We start from the raw sequence: 20,218 nt of genomic DNA, 5'->3' as shown, positions 1-20,218 counted from the left end.
AGCTGGCCAGCATGCAACTGAATAAAACATTCCAGTTTTACAATGTCTACATTTGAGCAAAAGAAGGAGGAACTAAAAAACCCAGACAAAACAAACAAACAAACAAACAAACAGCTCTGATGCTTACACATCTTCACGTCATCTTCCCCTCTGTGCCATGTGTGCTCTGTTCGGGCAGCAGTTGAGGTATGTCCTGATGATACCTCTTCCGAATAGTGCCCATCACTGCCATCTGGATTAGTGCTCTTTATGGACCTTCAAGGAGATGGAGGTCCTTTCAGAGAACTGCAGGACCCTGGAGAATTTCCAGCTGTAGTTCCTTGCCCAACCCACTGTATTAGAAATTAACTGTAAACGCAGCTCTTGAAACTACTCAGCCTTGAATGTGCAGTGCCCTTACAAGATAATTCACACCTTGCCTAGCTTGGTTCACATATTCTAAGGCTGTCACTTCAGAACAGAATTATGGCTGCAAGCAAGGCCTTGCACTAATTATAGCAAGATTCAAGGTGATGCTGTTACAAAGTCTGTCCTGCTGCCATTTTTTCCAGCACAGAGGGCTTCTATTAAATTCTACATTATTGTGGATTACTTTCTCTACATGCTTTTTTCTTTCTAGATAAGAAAGCCATTGTTTTCTCACTTGATACTGAGATGTAATCATTTGACAATGCACTGTTCTAAAGGGAAGAAAGCTTATAATTGAAGACACTTCAGATTGAGTCACCTAGTCTGTTTTTTTCACTTCTTTCTGTTCAAACAAAATGCATTAACAGTAAAGTAATTCCAGATAAATTTCTAACTGGGTCAAACAGATTTTTCAGCTGCATTTCCAGTCCTCTTTCTCCCTTCCCTTGTTTGTTTCTCCCTTGTTTTTTACTTTTAAACTAAAAGAGAGTTTGCAGCTTTTTTTTTCAATGGCAAATAGGTCCCCTCAGTGCTTGAATGTTGCCAAGTGATAAACATGTAAATATGTCTCTTGTACCTCTAACTTTGCGTGCTCATGTTAATATAGCCACATGCCATGTTTGGTCTTTAAAAACACAGAAATGAAACCAAACCAAACAAAAAAAACAAAGAGCAAAACCAACAAACATCCCCCCCCCAACAACAACAACTATCCCCTGAAGCCAAGAAGGGTGAACTAAAATAACCTCTTAATTTTTACTCTTTTGCATTGCCCTTTCCTGTTGTCTCACTTTGAATTGAACCAGCAGTTTCCCTACTGGTAGTTAAATTGGATCTCTATATAACAAGTTTCTCATATGTACTGCTTTGATGTTTTATGGATCTGCTGGCATAGAAAGCTGAAGTGCGCATCGACTGGTAGGAACAGTTTGAGCTCTGGGGCTTTTATGCTACATGTTTGCTTTCTGTTCTGATAGTGCCTGCTTCCCCACATTGAGATGCATGTGTGTTTGTCCACTGCCAGGATTATTTACAGGGAAAAAGGAAACAAAAGAGAACAGAAATGCTTTTAATATCTTGTGATTTCAGTGGAAACAGATAAAGAAATATTTGAGCGCTCAACTGCAGAAGGGTGGTGCTGTGAGTATTTTGGCATGGGAATATCACATAACTGCCCATTATACTCTGCCTCAGTGTCAGCAGCTTGGAAGGCTTTCCCATTGACACACTTCTTTTTCATAAAACAACATCTGAAATGGTGGCTTGCTATGGAAAACTAAAAGTAACAGTTTAATAGCACATTGTTAATGAGTGAAGTGGGTTTAAAATCTTGCTGAGATGCATTTCTAAGGGATTTCCTTTTCTATTTTAGAATTATGATACTTGTCATACAGCGTAATTATGTATTCTCAGGAAATAAGAAAACAAATGAGGGTTGCAGCTTTGAAATTATTCCTGTGAGCCTTCTACTAATTTACCTCTGAGAATCATATTTCAGAAAAGAAAGGCTGAACAATATTGGGATCATAGTTTTCTCTGGGTCCTCAGGTGATTTTGTAGCAGTATATCCTCTGTTCCTTCCAATATGCTGTTCTATTATTGTACTACAGTCCAAAGAGAGCAGCAGTCTACTGGCCCACCAGAACCATAACATGAAAATATTTCAGGTCTAGGGAATAGCATTGGTTAAGTGGAATATAAAGGTGATGAGTGAAGTATCCAAATACAGAAAATAGCTATCATTCCGTATATGCTCTACAGTGATAAGGCAGGTATTTGTAAAAGTCACATAGTAATGCCACAGCCTGAATAACCATTTGCAAGTCATGAGTCAGCAAGAATTAGGAGAATTTAATTCAAAATTAGCTTTTCTTCCTCATCCCTAAGCCTTTGAGGTGTGCTGGATTCCACTTTAAATGCTCACTGAACAGAGTTTTCTTTTCTTTTTTTTTCTTTTTTTTTTTTTTTTGAATAGAGCTGTGTTCAAAATCATACTCTCGATGCCAGACCCTTGAGCAATAAATAAACTGAGTGTAGTAATAAAATAAAAAAACCACTGGCAATTATAATGATACTACTTTTCAGTTGATGCCCCTTTGAGCTGCTAGATACAAATCTTAGAAAGGCCTCTGTGCTCTTCCATGGACACAAAATGAGCCTTCTGCATAGGTGTTTTCCTGTTTACAGAAGTTACTGTTGCTAACATCGCAGTGGGAAAGCATGCAGCTGCCTGCTCTGCATTCCAGGCAGGGATGCACGTATAATGATTTGTCCAGGAAATCCAAGAACTCTATTCCAAAGGAAGAATACTTCCATCCTTCTTTGCTTATGCCCATCTCCCCATGTGACTCATGGGAGATAAGCCTGGGTAAAGAGTGCAGGATTTTGCCTGAAGTGAGGATCATGCATGAACAGGTACGAACGTTGTATCCTATCACTGGCCTGCTGATATAAAACTTCAGTTGAAAGTGTAGTGAAATAGTTTTGCCAGGGCAACCTTATATCCGTATTTTTCTTCTGGAAATGCCCAGTTACCCATCTGGAATTTTGCTTGGGCAAGTTTTGAAGAGTTGTTTAGTTTGCCAAGTGTATCCTTGTATGTGGTAGCTGTATTCTCCATAGCATGGCGTGAGATTTTTGAAAACCACTGTACTCACAGGACTTCTGCTTTATAGCTGCAGCACACATTTACAACAGATCCAAGATTTCCTGCAAGTGCCAAGCTGTGCTTTACCCACTAACAATTCTGATTTTCTGGAATATCCTCAATTGATAGGTTATAAAACTAATTTTGCAGATTTTGGATCAAAATTTCAAATATTTTCTTCAATATTTGTGTCAGCAAAATTGCAAATCCAAAACGCTTGGTGAGCATTCAACATGTACAAGACATCAAGCAATGTGTGTGCACATAAACTTATCTGACGTATATATAAAGACCAGGGCTCCCTATCTGTAAGTACGTAACAGGCAACTAGATTGTATAAAATACTCATAATTCGAATTTGCATTTTTTGAATAAAAATCCCCATGTAAAAGCTTGAATCAAATTATCTCTAGGAAAGTTTGAAGGAAGAGAGAACTCCATGCATGGCTAAGTAAGTGGAAAAAATTTATCCCAGGGGGTCTTTTTTGGGGGGCATAGATATAATGTGAAAGAGTTCAGTGTTTTGATTTTTTTTTTTTTAATGGTCAGAATTTGACAGCATTTACAATATACCACGATGTAAAATAGCCCTGTTAATTCTACTACAAATAATAAAGAAAGTCTTCACAGGCACTATATATTTGGAACAGCATTTTAAAATGACATTGTGTGTGTATGTGCACATGCACGCACATGTGTGTGCTTGTTAGTATGATAGAGCATAGCCACCTGTGATATGCTTCCAACTTTTTGCAACAGCATGGACACAACTAAGAAACATTGACTGGAAAATCATCTACAAAGGTTGAGGACTAACAGCCTCCATGTTATACAGATGGTTATCTTCTTTCTAAAAGAACATACTGTCATTATAAATACCATATGTATCTTGTTCTCACCCAACAGAACTTTTTTTCAGTTTTTCAGATTTGAAGGATTTCTGCAAAGAACCATATTAATTTGTTTTCATGTAAGGTGAAAGGAGGCACCAACTGAGATGGAGGATGCAACTTGTCATCAAAAAATAAACGTCTGATGACAATAATTCTTGAAAAAAAAAGACTTAGAAAGCTATTGATTCACAATACTGCACCTTTTTTACAAATACAAGAACCATATTTGTTGTTGCTTCCCATATTTGTTGGTTTTCATTGCTATCATGTTGCTTGTAAAACCTGGGTTTTTCTAATGAACAGAAATTATGACTTGAATTTGGGTAATGCTTACGACCATACAAATAATCTATCAGTAGCAATAGTGTCAGCTGGAGAATTAATGCTACAAGTGGATAACATTACACTACTTGAAACCAAAAGCTCTTCACATAGTAGAAGACTGAGGGTCCTATTCAGCAAATATTCAGGTTCCTATGGCTGTGGCCACAGAGGTTCCAGAAGCTCTCGCTGAGTCTAATCCTGATTCAGGAACCAAAATGATATGCTGTGTATATATTTCTCTGCACAGCCTGGATGCGCTGGACACCCTCCCCCACTTGATTCCTGGGAAGGAAAAAAATATGTCTCTGTTTAGCTCAGTGACATGAAAAGCAATCCACAGTAATGAAATCTAAAGAAGTTAGCCAGGCATGTATGAAAAGAACAGGATGCCTGTAGGAAGGGAAGAGCTGTCAAAACCTAATTGTGGGCTCTGGCTGCAATAAAATTTATCAGAGGGAAGACAGGTTGGATATAAGGATGTACACAACTTCTGCTAAGAGACACTTCTCGTATTCTGGGAAATAGTAACCATTACACTACTCCTTACGTGCTTTGTTAAGCCATTCCTATCACTGCTTGGCTACAGCTGAGAGCTGGGCGATGTGTTTTCTAAACCCAGCCCCCAAATGCCCAGGTAGTCATTTCAAGTGTGGCACTTCAGCCAGTAGCTAGCTTGTCACTGAAGGCACACAAATATAGGCAGAGCTCCCCTACTTTGCTCTATCTTCTTTCATAACATACTTGCATGTTGGCAGCACCTATGCTCTGAAAAGGCATGGTGCACTCCGACTGCAACAGAGCCTGTGAGCACACAAAGGTCTCCCTGCTGAAACTTGTGCTGCTGTGGTCCCCACGCACTATTAAATGTAATCGCTTATGGACACAGGGCAAGACTGTGGTATTTTTGCCATTCTGTAGCATCTTCCTATTGCCCAACAATTATTTATGGAAATGCCTGGGGTTAGTGCTTACAACCAAGTAGATGAAGTCCTCAGTTGCATTCTAGTAACATGGCTGCACTCTGATGCATAAAGTATGCTCAGAGGCTGCAAACTGCCTGCCTCTGTATATTAGGCGCTTATGGCATCGTTTGTGGCTTCATATGAATACTATGGTCTTTCCTGTCTTTCAGCATTGCAGGTAACATTGTGGCTGTTCATAAACACAGTAGTTTCTTTTGACTGGGATTACTGCCTGACTTTAGCCAGTGATAGCAATAATAAAAGTAAGTCATGGTAACTCTTAGGAAGCAATTTAGTTAGATCTTTGATGAATTTTTGTGTCTCATGAATCAGGGTTAGTATTCCCTGTATTGGGGAGAGGATTAGACAGAGGGATTAAAAGGACATCTTTACCCCACTGGACTCTGTGGAATAGCCCCTGAGGATATGGCTAAGAAAGAGTTCAACAGGAATGCCAAATTTCTGCTGAATAGGTTAAAAGGGTGAGGAAGCCTCTTCGGCAGCCATCCAAGCGCAGAAGACCTGCATAACATTTCTGCTGAATAGGGCCCTAAAGACAAAAAACAAAACAAAACAAAACAAAAAAACCATAGGAACCTTGAAAAGCTTTTCTGATTGTGTCGCTTCTTATCAGCGCCTCAGATCTCCAGAGACACTTAAACATTTTTTTTTTCAGTGCAGTTAGGCATCCCTTGAGATGTGCTAGTGACATGGATGTTATATTGTTACGAGAGAAGAAGTCAAATTAGGTTGTTACATATAAAAAAATAGGTCTTGGTTGTTCTGTAAACAAGGTCCATTTCTTCATATCAATTATCAGTGAAAGTTACCCAAGATCTTATTTAAAAAACAAAACCAAACCCTTAATCCAGTGTATAATGTTTGGTGTTTTCATGTATATATTAAAGACATGAATTACTTTCTGTCTCCTTAAAATTGAAAGGAGCAGACTTGCGTGTTATGCTTGACTTTAATATCAGAGTTTCCAAGCCCTTTGGTAGGATTTAGTGCATGCATGTGGATCTTGGTTTTGTTCATAAAATTTTATCCAATGTCTAATGCTATATGGAAGGATATTCACAGTTATAGTAATAGAGAAGCAAGAAATAAAAGTCTTACCTCTGCAAGAGGGTGCCAGTGAGCAATGGGTTTCCGAGGGTATGAGAGCATTTCATTCCAGTGGTCACGACCTAGACTTTCTGCATCGTTGCCTACTTGACATACTCCAATGACCTCATTGTGACCTACACTGTGAAAATGTTCGATAATATTTTTTTCTTAAAATTTTACCTTTAGAACCATAGCATTTACATATTTCATTAGAAACATTAATCATGGATTTTTAGAATTAATTCTTGCCTGAAAAATATAATGAACTATAAAATATGTAGGTTAGCTCTTTGCATTTCCCACTAGTCAGAATAATTTAGTATTTTCCCCATTATAGCATACACTGTGTGTCTGTGTGCATTTGTTTTTTATTTTTGCATGAAGAATGTAAAAAGTTCTTTGCCTGTGTTCTGTAATTAGTTGCAAATACAAGTAAACTCTAAGCCACAATTTTAGAAATGGAGGCATGTGTCTAAGGGGTTAGCATACTTGTGCACAAACAGAACATCAGTGTGTGGACTGACTACATGTTCAGTTATTTCAGTTCTGGCAAACATATATGCAGCTTAGTTATGTCAGTTATGGATGCAAATCTATATTTTAAAATTTAGAAAGGAAATTCTGCCTTATGATCCAAGAAATTTTAGTCTTCTACCAAACTCAACATGACATTAATTTCCCATTTATTGGGAAAGAATGACAACTTTGTTTCTGGATGCAAATCTACTGTGCAAGATTTTATAAGCCAATAGATGATGTTATTTTACAGCTACAGGTATCTCACCGGTCATAATCCATAACAGCTATCGACAAGTTAATTTGGTCAATGTTTTCTGGAGGGACGTCAAAGACTATGGCTTCATTGTAAACGGGATTAAGGGTATTCCTCTTGGTGGAAGTTTTTCTTTTCTTTAGTCGCCTTCCTTCACACATTAAAGAAACCTTCACGTAGGGATCTGTGTGAATCATAAGAACAATGTTGGTTTTCTTTTGTTGTTTTTAAGCAAACATAAATGGAAAGTGAAGGGTGCAGTCTTCTTGTATGCCCATACCTGCTTGCAGAATTAGTCACCTGGACCTGACTGGAATCTGAGCTTCTTTTTTTACCATGGAATGCCTGGGAGGCAGTGCAGCTTTGAAAGCTTTACCTGGTTGACTGCTTATAATGAACAGTTTAGGTTCAAGAAGCTTCTTGTTGTGTACCGACTTCTCAAAGGGTATTAAAATATCCACTGAACCGTGTTATACATGACTGTTTTATACAACAGCCTGTGTATCAGCCTATTTATAACAGCCTAATTACTTGTACAGATTTGTAGGACAGACAGAAGATGACAATATTCTACACAGTGGGATTTTCTGATGTATGGTTAAATATAATTCAAAGTGTAACAATTAGTGGCTTATATTTCTCAAGAGAATTATAATTATTTTAAACTCCTGAATGTAGTAAAACCAGCTATTTCTTTGTAGCTCCTTTCTGGGAGCTCTGCAGCTCCCTGCTAGTATTTAAAAGTCATCTATGAACTCTTATTTAAATTAGTTTCTGGGAATTGACGGTGCTGAATTCTGTGTCTCAGGAGGGAAATGGGACAGAAATCCACATTGAGCATTAAATTCATTCCTACCTGATGCTCCTGTGATATCCATTGCCTTTAAATTTCTTGCCTTTATTATTGTAATAGTTAGTCTACCAGCTGTTGGAAGGTAGCAGAGTGAAAACATCAGGTCACCAAGATCCACATTATCCTGTTCCAAGGAAAGAGAGATAATGTGAAGCAATAATAACAATTTTGCCTACCCACAACAGGAGCTAAAGATTAAAATATACCTTTGGGGATCTACAGTTATGTAAGCAAAAGCTGAATTCTCATTCTGAAGCATATCTGAAAAAACAGATATCCATCTGCATACAAGGTTCAAGTCACTACATTTGTTGCTAGACCACCGAAGTTCTCAACTGTAAATGTGGTTATAGTTTCTAGCTCTCAGTCCTTGGAGATGAAACACATTTGAGGTACAGTGTGAGGCACTGGAATACCTGTGTTCTAATGCTTTGTAGTGATTTGCCTGTATTGTTGACAAGCTGCAACAGATCTCTGTGCCTTTCCTTCTGGTCTGCAGAAGGGTACCCATAGAGAGGTTCACAGAAAAAACCATTGGTTGCACAGGGCAAAGTTTTATGCAACTCTCAAGCTTACATAAACTCAGGAGTGATAGATGTGAAGTCACTATGGTAATGGGGCAGTCTCCACCAGAAGTAAAGACATTGCTTCCTGTGCCATGTGCAGACAAGCTCCCTCAAGTAAGCTTATCCACCCGTTTCATTGATAGAATGATTTGCAACCCTTTCCTGTGTCAATGGTATCAGGGTTTCAGAAAGGTAGTAGGAAATGAGCAAACCCTGTTTGCAGTTACAAAGCATCTGTCTTTTTTTTTTTTTTAAAGAAATCCAGCTCTTTTATAAAAGAACATGGTGAATAAAGGATTGTATTAAATGATTTCTGGGATTTGATTTGCATTTTTTTGACTGAGCAGTGAACTGGTACTTTCATAGACCTATCTCCTGTAACCTAATATTTAATTTTTGACTGAAAAGTGTTATCCTGTCCAGTAAATTCAAAGCTATGTTCTAGGTTTTATAGGGAAAGGAAATACAGCTGCTGTAGAATATGCGTATCTCGCCCACTTAGCTTTGTGCAATAGCTACTCTCCTTTCCCAGGTTGGCTCCTTCTGTGTCAATCACAAAAAATGAAGGGTGGTGGATGACGTAGAAGGTGAGTGAAAATACCTCAAAACAGCACCTAACAGGTTAGTGTTTGTCTCTGAACTAGCTGCTGTATAGACCAATGCCCAGAGCCTATGCAGTCACTTTATGTAGCTTCATAAGTTAGCAGGGGAGACATGCAGGACAGAAAGAATTGCTGTCACAGAGCTGTAGAAAAATGTTATGTCGGAAGGGATTTCTAGAGGTCATTTGATCTGAGCCCTTGCTCAAGAGAGGCATCTTCGCTTTAGTTCTCCGCTCATGCAAAGAAAAAAAATAATCACGCACATTCATTCAAAAATAGGTCCTTTCCTTGTGCTGTTATTGGAGAGACATGCTGTCAAGAAGGAAAAAGCTGATATTATGGGCCCTTTGTCAGTAATAACTAGCTTTTAACCCTGGCTTGACTTCAACTATCATCGTTTCCATTCTAAAGATCAGTGTTTCATGGTAGCCGTAAAGCTGATAAAGGTCGTGACAATATCAAGATAGCTGATATGACTCACCCTGTTTAGTGTCTCTTGATGGCTCACACTTGGAAGCAGACCTGCTGCAACAAACTCTGTGCCACTGACTCACTTTGACTGTGGGAGGATCAAAGTGCTGTTTGAGAAGGTGATGCTGTAAGAAGTCCTACAGGCTAAAGTGATGTCAGCACATCCAGGAGAAATTTCTCTTGGCTAACACCTGCACTTAACATTACAGGAGGAATAATTGATCTCTGAAATTTTCCCAGTGGTCAGCTGGAGCTTGATACCTATAACCTGGGGAACAGGAAGCAAAGATTTCACTTATCCTTCCCATTGTGAGGAAGAACAACTTCCAGCATTTAAGTGTACTTCCCCAGCACTGAGGTGCTGAGATTTGTAGCTGTGGAATTCTCTCCTGTGCTGCAACTCTGAGGGGAGCAGAATTTCATAAGCCATTTAAAGAAATTATTGAGTGAAGCCACCTTTTGGCAATTTGGGGAATTTGTCACTCTGGCAAATTTTGACTGAGAGGTTATTTTTCATGAATCGGTCACAAACTTTTAGGAGAAGATAGCATTGTTGAATCACTCAGGTTTTCCCTGACCATTAAGCAGCCCACCAGGCATCTGCTGTTTTAACTATGTATCTTGGTATTCTTAGATATTGTCAACCATGGCAAAGCCATTCGGTATTCAACTCCAGTGCTCCACATGGTCACTAGGTAATTCATTATGTGAGTACTTAAATGTTTTACTGTTACTACCAAATACAAGAGTTTCCATTCCAGACTTGAGCATCCTGAATGAATATTTTAAAACCTTTTATCAATTCTTATCAAGAAGTTCATAGGTAAATTAATTACTATACATTTGTTTTAGATGCAAATTCCAAGAAAAATGTTAACCCTCTGCATAAATGAACCGGTTAGGAAAGAACAGATCACATGTGTTGAATGCAGTATTAGGAATTATGCCATAATATACTTATCCACAAGCTTTGCCCTATGTTTGAAAAATAATCATCACCTACGCTGTGATGTATTTTTTAGCAAATGCTGCAATGACAATAATACTTTGTTAATGCTTTTTCAAAAATTGCACTGGGCATTATACAGGAAAAACATTGTTAAGCTGGAAATAGAGCCTGTAATTTCTTCAGTCTTTTCCAGTTCTAGAGGTTGTAGGTGTTGTAGCAATAGATCACAGATGATTTTGAGATTCAGTCTGTTCGTAAGCCAGTGCTAGTAGTAGTCTAACCATGGCAGTCTAAGAATGCAATTGAAAGAAAGCTTGCAGGCAGCAGCAGGAAAGAAATGTACTTATTGGCATGTAAATCCTTCTCTGAGTCTGAAAAAGAAGCCCTGCCTTCTCACATTTTCATTTTGATTTGTAGGGAATTAACTACTACTTCATAATACTTGTTACTTGTAAATGTTTTCTTAATTTTGGAAAGATAGATTTCGTAACAGAGTGAGCCTTTCCCTGTGCCCTGGTTATTCCACCCTGCTTACCTCTATTTTCTGTAACAGAAGGGCAACATTTTTAACTGTTCCAAACATTGTAAATTTTGCTGTTGGAGCTTCAAGGTTCAACTTAATGAGGGAATGTTTTTCAAAGAGTACCACAAACCGTGACTGCACCACAGAATTTGCATGCGTGTGTTCATCTGTCTGGGTAACTGCAGCGGAACAGGCAACATGCTCTGACTGGAGATCAGCGGTGTCACAGGCATGAGCGTTACATCCAGCAAACACAGGTCCTTACTATAAATTCAGTTTCTTAACAGAACCGAGGTCTATGTAACAGAGCACAGAGAGGCTTTTTGCACATCTTCACTAGTTTGAAATCGCTGAGCCACATGGCTTAAGCTATGGATTGTCACTAAAGGTGTACAGTATTGTCAAGAAATAGCTTCAGGGAACAGCACTAACAAGCATAGAGGGTAGGAACTTCTGCAAGGATTATGCTTCTGTTTGAATTGAGTATTTATATGTTACTATGTATGCTTGACAAAATGTGGCGATAGAAATATTACACTGCCAGAGATATATACAAATTTCTGCTTAGGAAAAGATTTCATAATATTGTAGGTTATCAAGTCATGCATTTTGTACATTCCAAATTTGTGTCTAACTTTTTTTAGTGTGGTAGTAATACCATACTGTGCATGTTACAGTGCAACCAGGACAGCCCTAATATAAACACACCAAAAGGCTGGTTAATAATGTTAATAACTTAAAAGAAAATATTCAGAAGATAATTAATTTACAATAATAATTTCTTTATATGAGTATGGCCTATATTATTTTTCTTTGGTCCTGATCAGCAGGAAACATATTGTAAGAACTGAATAAATATGCTATAATAAACATACCTAAGGTCCAAGCTCCTCTCCCATTGTCCTCAAAAACTGTCCATGTTCAGAGGAAGAAAACACTGCCTCCATATTTAATCTATAACCTGCTCATTCCTGTATTCTAAAAAAGGTAGAACAAGATTGACGTCTGCTTTGCTTTTCCAGTGCCCCAGGCTTCGGCTTCAGGCTTGGGGTGACAGCTGAGTGCCTTGATGTTAGCTGTGAGACACACAACCTGTCTGTTTCTGATAATCCTGCCTAGATTTGCCCCTGAGCCCCTGTTCTTTTAATGCAGTCCTTTATTCAACAGGGCAAGAGCATGAAGTTTCTTCCTTAAAAAATTGCCCAGCGTTACCTGGGAGAGTTAGATGTATTCAATATTGGGTAAGCAGTCAGCTGGAGAGTTCAATGAGAGGTGTAAATCACAAGGTTTGCCTGAAAACTGTATCTTCACAAAGGGAACAAATCCCATACTGGAACCTCAAGATAAATAAGACCCTTTCATTGCTGTTAGGAGGACAGAGATACAACCTCACTCACATTATGCTTCCTCCTTGTTCAATTTCTAGTGGAAATACTTGATATATCATAAAAACCATATTATTTGAATCATTTTCAGTGACTTCTACTGAAAGGTTTATTGTTCCTGCTTTTCCCAGAAAACAATTCTGGTTTCCCCCCTTTAAAATTAACACAAAATTAATATATATTTTAAAATGCTGAATTCCAATAGTAATGTTAATAGCTTGTTAGTCTAGTCACACGGTATTTATAGATTTTAAAATTATTAATTTCGTTAGAGATTAGCCTGCAGGATAAATCACTCCCTAGTACTGTGTCAACAGCTCCATGCTGGTGCTTAGGTGAGTATAACTCAGCATATTAAACAGGGAGATGTTTAATCTTAAAGAGGACTGCAACAATGGGCCCTTTGGCTTCACCTTTGATTCCTTGGAGGCTGTGTTAAGAAGCTCAGGCTGGGTCAAACCTTCCCAGTGAAACCTGTAAGTTACCTGGTAGTTAGGCAGTTTCTGACAAATGGGGATGACATTTGGGATCAGATTTCTCCTCTCCCTTCTCATAAATACATTTGGGTGCAGAGAACGGGTGTGTAAAACCATGCAAAACAGGCAGCAAGTGGTGGAAGGAAACAAGACAAATTATAGGTTACAGCTTTTGCCTCTGGTCTAGAAGAAGATATGCTGTCCTTGAGTTAGGCAATCATAAGTTTTGTGCCCATTTCTTCTGAAACTTGCATTTTTTATTTCTGCAGCAGACAAGCTGTGATAGGCCTGCTATCACACAGTGCCTGTGCCACTCTAATTAAAGCATATGTCTCAATTATACCAGGTTCCTCTGTTCCCCATCTATAAAAAGACAGACACTATTTTTTTACTTTTCTAGTATGTTGCAAAAATAATGCTAATTATGGATCGTGAGGTGCTCAGATATATTTTTATGCATCTCACCAACTTACCATTAATGGGAGCACGTACAGGCAGTGATGCCCTTGCTTATTTCTTTTAAAGTTGCTAACTTTTGAAAGAGGTTTTCAAGGCACTAGTGATTTTAGAGATCTTATAAATTCTTATTGCTATGTCAGAGCTGTACAGCTCAGGCAATGGTAACTTTGCACACTACCTCCTTTAGCAGTTATACATGTATCTGCAAAGGTCACTGGAAAACAGAAAAATAGCAGAGGATTCATGAAATGAGGTCATATCATTTGAGCTTTTGAAGCACAGAAAGGATTGATGACCAGTATTTAATTAAATTCTCTCTTTTATTTCCCTCCTAGCTGAGGAGTATTAGTTGTATTTTAAACAAACAAACAAAATCTTCCTACTTATTTCATAATCTTCCCTGGAATTAATGGAATTATACGTCTGTAATGCAAGACAAATTTTACTGTACATCATTCTAATATTTGATAATGTGGGGTTTTGAATTTTGCAAGGATTTATTTTAGAGGAGGTTCACTCTGCTAAGATGAGGATAGTTTATGTATACTAGGTATATGTGTTAAGTCTAAATGAATTAAAAATACTTTAAGAACTGCTATCTGCTTTTTGGGATATACATTTATTAAATTGTTCATCTGTGTTGAGAAGTCTGGATTCAGATTTGAGTAAGCTATTAATTCAGTTCAGGTACATGTCCAGGACACAAATATTATGCAAATATCATACTAAACAAATTTGAGACTCTAATCTGTTTGGGAATGATAGTAAATCTACAGTATCTAACATGATGAATTCATGAAGTTAGCTCTACAGTTTGTATTATTTCATCATAGAATTATTTTGAGTTATATCTATGAGAAAATATATTGAGAAAAACTCCTTAGAAATGTTGGTTTTAATTGAATTTGCATGTGACTAGAAGAGTGCCAGCTGCTTTCTCATTACACATTTGAAGATGAATAGAGAAGATATGACTGGAAAATTCTATTTTCATAACATCTTAAATCAAAGAAATGAACTCTAGTAAAGTAGGTATTTATTAATGCCTCAATCAAACTATATCTATAAAGACATGATTAAGTAAAGTTTGTGGAAAACGGGAATGGCCTTTTACAATTATTCTTTCAATACATCAATGTCAGGCTATATTTCATGTTTTAAGTTAATTTGCAAATTGTATTATTTTCTCAGTGTGATTCCATTTTTTGCATTTCATTGTCTTTATTTCTTTTATTCATGGTTTTCTTAAAAAATGAAAGCAAATAAGTAAAGAAGCTTTTAGAGGTAGGTATGTGAAAATGAGTCTGATTTCACTTACCAGGAAAGAACATTTAAAAACAGTTCTGAAGCTTGATTTCACTACAGTGAAGAAATATAGGAAAGCTGAAATGTTTGCATGTCATTCACTCCAGATTTTATGCTGCTTTGGGTACACAATATAATTTTCATGTCAAGTCACAGACTGGCTATCAGCTTTTATGCCTATACAACTGTACAGAGTGTATATATAGAAGCTAGTCTGATGGGATGCACAAAAAGGCAGGATAAGAAAGGGCACCTTTGAATCCCTAGTACTCTCTCCATGGGCTTGTCTGTGGTACAGCATTTGCTACTTAGCACACATTGATCTAAATGCTGGACCTGAGAGATTCTTGCATGACTAATACAGTGAAAGGTATCATCAGCTAAAGAATCTAAGCAAAAAACCCTTACAAGGGGGAAATAAAGCTCTTAGGCCAGCCAGGCCTAAGTGTTGCGTTTTCTAATTTTAAAAAAATGTCCTCTGACAGCTAAGTTCAACTTCAGCTTTGCTGCTTAACTAAGTATGTAGCTTGATTTTTCTCTATTAGGATTTATATTAGTAATGCCACAACAGAGTTACTGTTACCTTTTCTCGGAGGTATTCTGGAGCACCTTATAGTCAGACAGACATCTTGCCCGACAGACCAATTCTGAATACCACAACTTTGTGCTCTACTTTGTAGGGACTGAAAGAAGTAGGAATCCTTCCTGCAGACTGGGTCGTAGAGAGCCACTGATTATCAGCTTAGGGAGTTTATGTTCTTATTTTAACTTACTCATAGTTTTGCCTAGCATCTTGGCAACTTCTATATAAAGACAGTATCAAAAGTAAAGTATCCAGCAGACAGCATATCCTCCGTCTCCACTTCAGAGCCTGAAGATCTTTTGATATGGATTTTGGTGGTTTTTTTCCCCTCCTGTTTCCATCATCCTTGTGTCATGACTACTTTTCTTTAAGGCAGATCACTGCAGTCCACATAAGAAGGATCCTCCAGACATGATTTTGTGTTATGCCAGTCAGTCAAGATATCTTAGAATATGGGTAGCTGGAGTCAAAGAATAAGCCTTTTGCCTTCAAATACGTTTCAGAACAAACCCAGTTAATGCCTTTGAGAAGAACTTATACGTAACTTGCTCTTGCCAGAATGTCCTTAGTAAGTCAAGGACAGAGGCCTTTTTCTGTAGGCAGTCAATGCACTTATCTCTCTAAAGACCCAACATCTCCATTGTCATAATTTATATCCTATAAATAGGATGGCAGTGATTTACTGAAACTGCCTTTCCAGTCAGTTAGCTGCATATTGTCCTCAGTTATCTGAATGCATTTACAGAATATATTTGTTCTTACTGAGTCATTTAAGACTTTATTGGTAAATTATTCTGTAGTAAGTTCCTTACTTTAAAAAAGCCTCCATTCAGTAAAGATAAACTTCATACACACACTTATTTTTAAACATACACTTAAATCCTATAGATTTTACTGGCTTTGAATCCTTTACATAGATTTTCAATTCCCAATAGCTAAAGTGCATTGCTGAATCTTGGCCTAGGACTGAATCTAATGAATTATCCTGTAGCTATTGAGATAGAGATAATGTATTAATTTGTTCAAAACTAAATTGATAAACTGGGGAGATAGTGTGAATTGATCTAATGAAAATTAGTAGAGACATGATTGGAAAAGCTGCAGTACTTGTCCTCCATGTTGATGTGTGTGTGGCCGTGTCAGAAATTGATTTCACAGGAAAAACAGAAATGAGGCATTCTGAAAATGAAACTTCTGTAGAAAGTTAATATAAGTAATTTTTAACTTCCTCATCAGTTATTAAGAGGAGGAAAGAGTGTGTACAGAGTTGTTTCTGAAGGCTTGCTAGATGGCATTGTTGGTCAGAGAAAGAAGTTAATTAAAGTTTAAGTTTCTCCTTGCAAGTTAAACTGTTCCTCTGAATACTATTTTGTTTTCTTGAATTGTTACTGCTCTTTGCAGTTCTTCTATGACTTGTTGCTTTCTACAAAATACAAAGTTCGGTATAGATTCAATAATACAAAAATGTCTGCCCTGACTCTTCTTTTCCAGGCATTGCAGGCTGCTTTTTAACATTTTGATTGTTACTGGGAGGCAGGGGGTGCGAGGGGAGGAATAGGCAACGCTTGAGAGCTAGAGAAGGTAATTGCGTCTTCCCGATCTAATATTTAAAAATGAAGATGTCATAACCTGTAAGATGTGAGCTTACAAGTGAGATGCTGTGGACAGATTTGCTCCTCCCTTTCTTCCAGTATATCCCACTTCAGTGTATCCCACCTTGTCAGTGTTAACAGGTTGCCACCTTTGGTATTGTGCTTCAAAAGTCTTTTGAAAGGGAAGCCTCTTGAGGGTGGGTTTGATTTCGCAATGCAAAGCTTTAAAGAAGAGTAGCACAGAGCTGACTCAAACCTTTCCCTCTGCAGAGAAGGCACTGGTGCTTTAGAAATGTTGACAAGCTTGGGAACAGCAATGAAATGTAAATTGTTCTATATAGGAATAGATGTTTGGAGGGAAAGCGTTTTCTTGAAAGGAAATGTAAGCGAGACCTTCAGCTGGGAAATGTAAGAGTTTTGATGTTATGTGAAGATGGTAAAAATGGAAGGGCAGGTAGGTCAGGCAGACAGGGCAAGCATCACGGGGAAGTTTCACAAAACAATCTAACAGTGCAATCTGGAAAATGGGCAATAGTTTCCGAAAGTGAGGACCAAAGCTTTTCATGAATGTCCATCAGTATCTGTCATATCAAATCCAATAATTTTTCAACAGGCTGTAATTAATTTGGATTAGACCTCAATTTTTTGTGAAATACCGAGATTGAAAAAACAAAGAAAAACAGAGCTTAATGGCATTCTAGTGTGCAGTATCTTATCATACAAGCTAACCTGGGTGGGCCAACCTTGCTGGCTTAAAAGAAAACTGTTGATGAACATCACACAGATGGAAAGAGACGAGAAAATAAACCCTCATGGTTTCAAGGCTAAATGGTAGCTTGTTGTAAGGAGGGGAGGCTAAATTACATGTTAAGTGTTCACTATCTCTAGGCAAACATGATCTTGAAGAAAATGAAGCAGCAAATCCATCCTAAGGCATAAAATTATTTCTACCATGAATTATTTGCCAGTTACCTCTTGCTTCCATTCTGACATAAGTTCAAAGTAATGTTTAATTATCTCAATATCCCACTAATAATGAAAATCTCAAATACATCCAAGAAATACTGCAAGGGAGGAAGCTGGTTTTAAAAATCAGGTAACTAATCAAAATATTTTAATCCAAAGTGTCTTGCCTGTTAATATTTTTTTCCTGGAGCATTAAAATGAAAATGTCAATTTAAACTAAATGTGTATGCAAATTAACAGATTGGCCTTTCGCTCCACCTTGAGCTACAATGGCTGCATGTGAACTTACAGCTCCACTGAAATATCAGAGGATGCTCTGCCTTCTAACCCCACTCAGTCATCTGTTCACGTACAGGGACGGAACGCAAGCGGGAGGTCAGGGCCCCAAGGGCATCAACAGGCCTCGCTGGCCCTGACCACCCCCAAGGGCTTCCCCCCCCGCCCACGGCCTGGTCCCCATGTTGGCCCGGTCCCCACGTCGGCCCGGTCCCCACATCAGCCTGGGCCGGGGCTGTCGGTCCCTGCCCCAGCGACACCCCAGGGTGCTGCTCTCCAGCTCCCCACAGACGCGCCCTGCCCGGGCCCCACTGACCCGGGCCCACGGCCTGGCCTGGCTTGGCCCATCCCCACGGAGCTGGCTGCCGCCGGGGGCTGCCCCCCGGACCCCCGGCCTGCCCTGCTCCCTGGGTGGGGTGGTGGGATGGGACCGGCCCGGCGAGGTCCTGCCTGGCAGCGCCAGCGTCCCCCACTGCCCATGGGGTCTCAGCCCCAGGGAGCAGCCATCCCTTGTGCCCTGCTCACGCAGCCTTAACTAAGGATAAAGTCTCGCAGAGCGGCCATTCTGCGTAAAAAAGCGAGTGTAAACATGCTGCTGGAAGGAGATGATATTGAAGCTTTGGCCCTACTAGCAGTCCCTCACCTTCCCTTAGCACTGAAAGCCGCCCTCAGTGCAGGCGTTTTGTGTCGCGTGAAGCAGCCGTCTTTCATATCGTGCATTCTGAGCACATCATTCTGAAAAGGAGAGAAACTAAGTATCTGGGTAGTGCTGAAAAAAGGTGGGGAGAGTCACAGTATCAGGAAAATAAAAAAGATGTTCTTTTCAGTCCGTGTAAGCACCTGTAGTGTTTTCTGGACCTATTCATTATCCTCACATTAGGTGTTCTGTGCTGACTTCCTTGCTACTCAGGCTTAGCACAGGTTGTGTGCAAAAAGGGTAATAAAGACAGGCCATTTTTATAAATGTGAATCTACTTTTAGTCTAAGTAAAAGTTTGCTCTACAATTTTGTTTTTGAAGAAGTTGATATGAAAAAGAGAATGGTCCAGATAATACAGTATGCTTGAAAAATGGAAAGCTAATGTCAAACTATGTTACAGTAGCATGTCTTTCTTGCCATTCCAGAGCTTTTCTCTGAGATATGTTTAATTTTTTTATTTTTTTTAAAATCAGATATCTTTTGTTGGATTTTGCCATTTGCTGGGTAATTCCATCCCGGGTCTAATTTCAGTAGAGAAGATATGGTGGCCCGCTCTACCCTTTTCTGTGTACATGCCCTGGAAAGGCCAGGAGGGTATCATTCTGCTCAGGACTCTACTGTAATGAATGCAGAAGCTGGAGAAGCACATGTGTGTTGTTCATTGTAAACAGGCAGCGAAGAAGCGCTTTGCCCCTAGATTTTGACCACTTAAACATAATGGACTCCTTTCACAGACCACTAAAATAACTATTAGTGAACAGTGTATTGCCATTAATCCAAACTCTGCCTAATCATTTAAAAATTCTTGTGATATCTGGAAATCAAATCCAAGTTCAATGAAATCCCTGGTGTGCCCTTCCTCTCTCTCTTTCTGATCCTTTTTGGCTTGTCATCCCACTAAAAAGTACTAAAAGAATTATGACCTCCGTTAATAAGGTATACCTAAGGCAGACTTTTCAAAAATAATATTTTCTATGTGCAGCTCCCTTTAATTTCAGCGCCCATTTAGCAGGTGGGGAAAGAAACATGGTTTTATGAATCTATTTCTCCTATTTTTTTTCTATGAGTTACACAGACATTTTCTTCATCGTGATTTAGATTAAAGTTACTTTTTCTTTCAAATGGGTACCTTTCCTGGGTTTCCTTCTGATTTTAAAGCTAAGGATCAAGTACCTTTCTGTTGAAGTTTCTTCATGTGTTTTGTTTCTCTAGAGACAATTCTGTCATGTCATGTCATACACCCCCTCAGTGTCAGGAACCACTGAAAATACTTCATGTTTTTTTCTGGCAAAAAGTAGCTTTTTTTTCTAGAGCTCCCTGATGTGGAAATCATGTTACCTTTGAAGTTGGCTTGATTACTATTAAGTGGTGCAACTAAATACAAAAAGTTGGCTTGT

The 20,218-nt window shown here is 38.6% G+C and overlaps 1 protein-coding gene across 1 annotated transcript in view; it reads right to left on the bottom strand.

Moving 5' to 3' along the window:
- Positions 1–5,676: 5,676 nt before the first annotated feature.
- SYT9 (synaptotagmin IX) overlaps positions 5,677–20,218 on the bottom strand; it is a 65,364-nt gene continuing 50,822 nt past the window's right edge. The window contains exons 4-7 of the mRNA XM_010563910.1: positions 7,973–8,093; positions 7,129–7,300; positions 6,354–6,483; positions 5,677–5,784 (exon numbers count right to left, since the gene is read on the bottom strand). Coding sequence (XP_010562212.1) covers positions 5,677–5,784; positions 6,354–6,483; positions 7,129–7,300; positions 7,973–8,093 — 531 coding nt within the window. The remainder of the gene's footprint in view (positions 5,785–6,353; positions 6,484–7,128; positions 7,301–7,972; positions 8,094–20,218) is intronic.

This window comes from Haliaeetus leucocephalus, unplaced genomic scaffold (genome assembly GCF_000737465.1).
Source record: "Haliaeetus leucocephalus isolate CR32 unplaced genomic scaffold, Haliaeetus_leucocephalus-4.0 Scaffold173, whole genome shotgun sequence".
Taxonomy (NCBI): domain Eukaryota; kingdom Metazoa; phylum Chordata; class Aves; order Accipitriformes; family Accipitridae; genus Haliaeetus; species Haliaeetus leucocephalus.
Note: the sequence above shows the minus strand (reverse complement) of the source record. Positions and strands in the feature narration are given on the sequence as shown.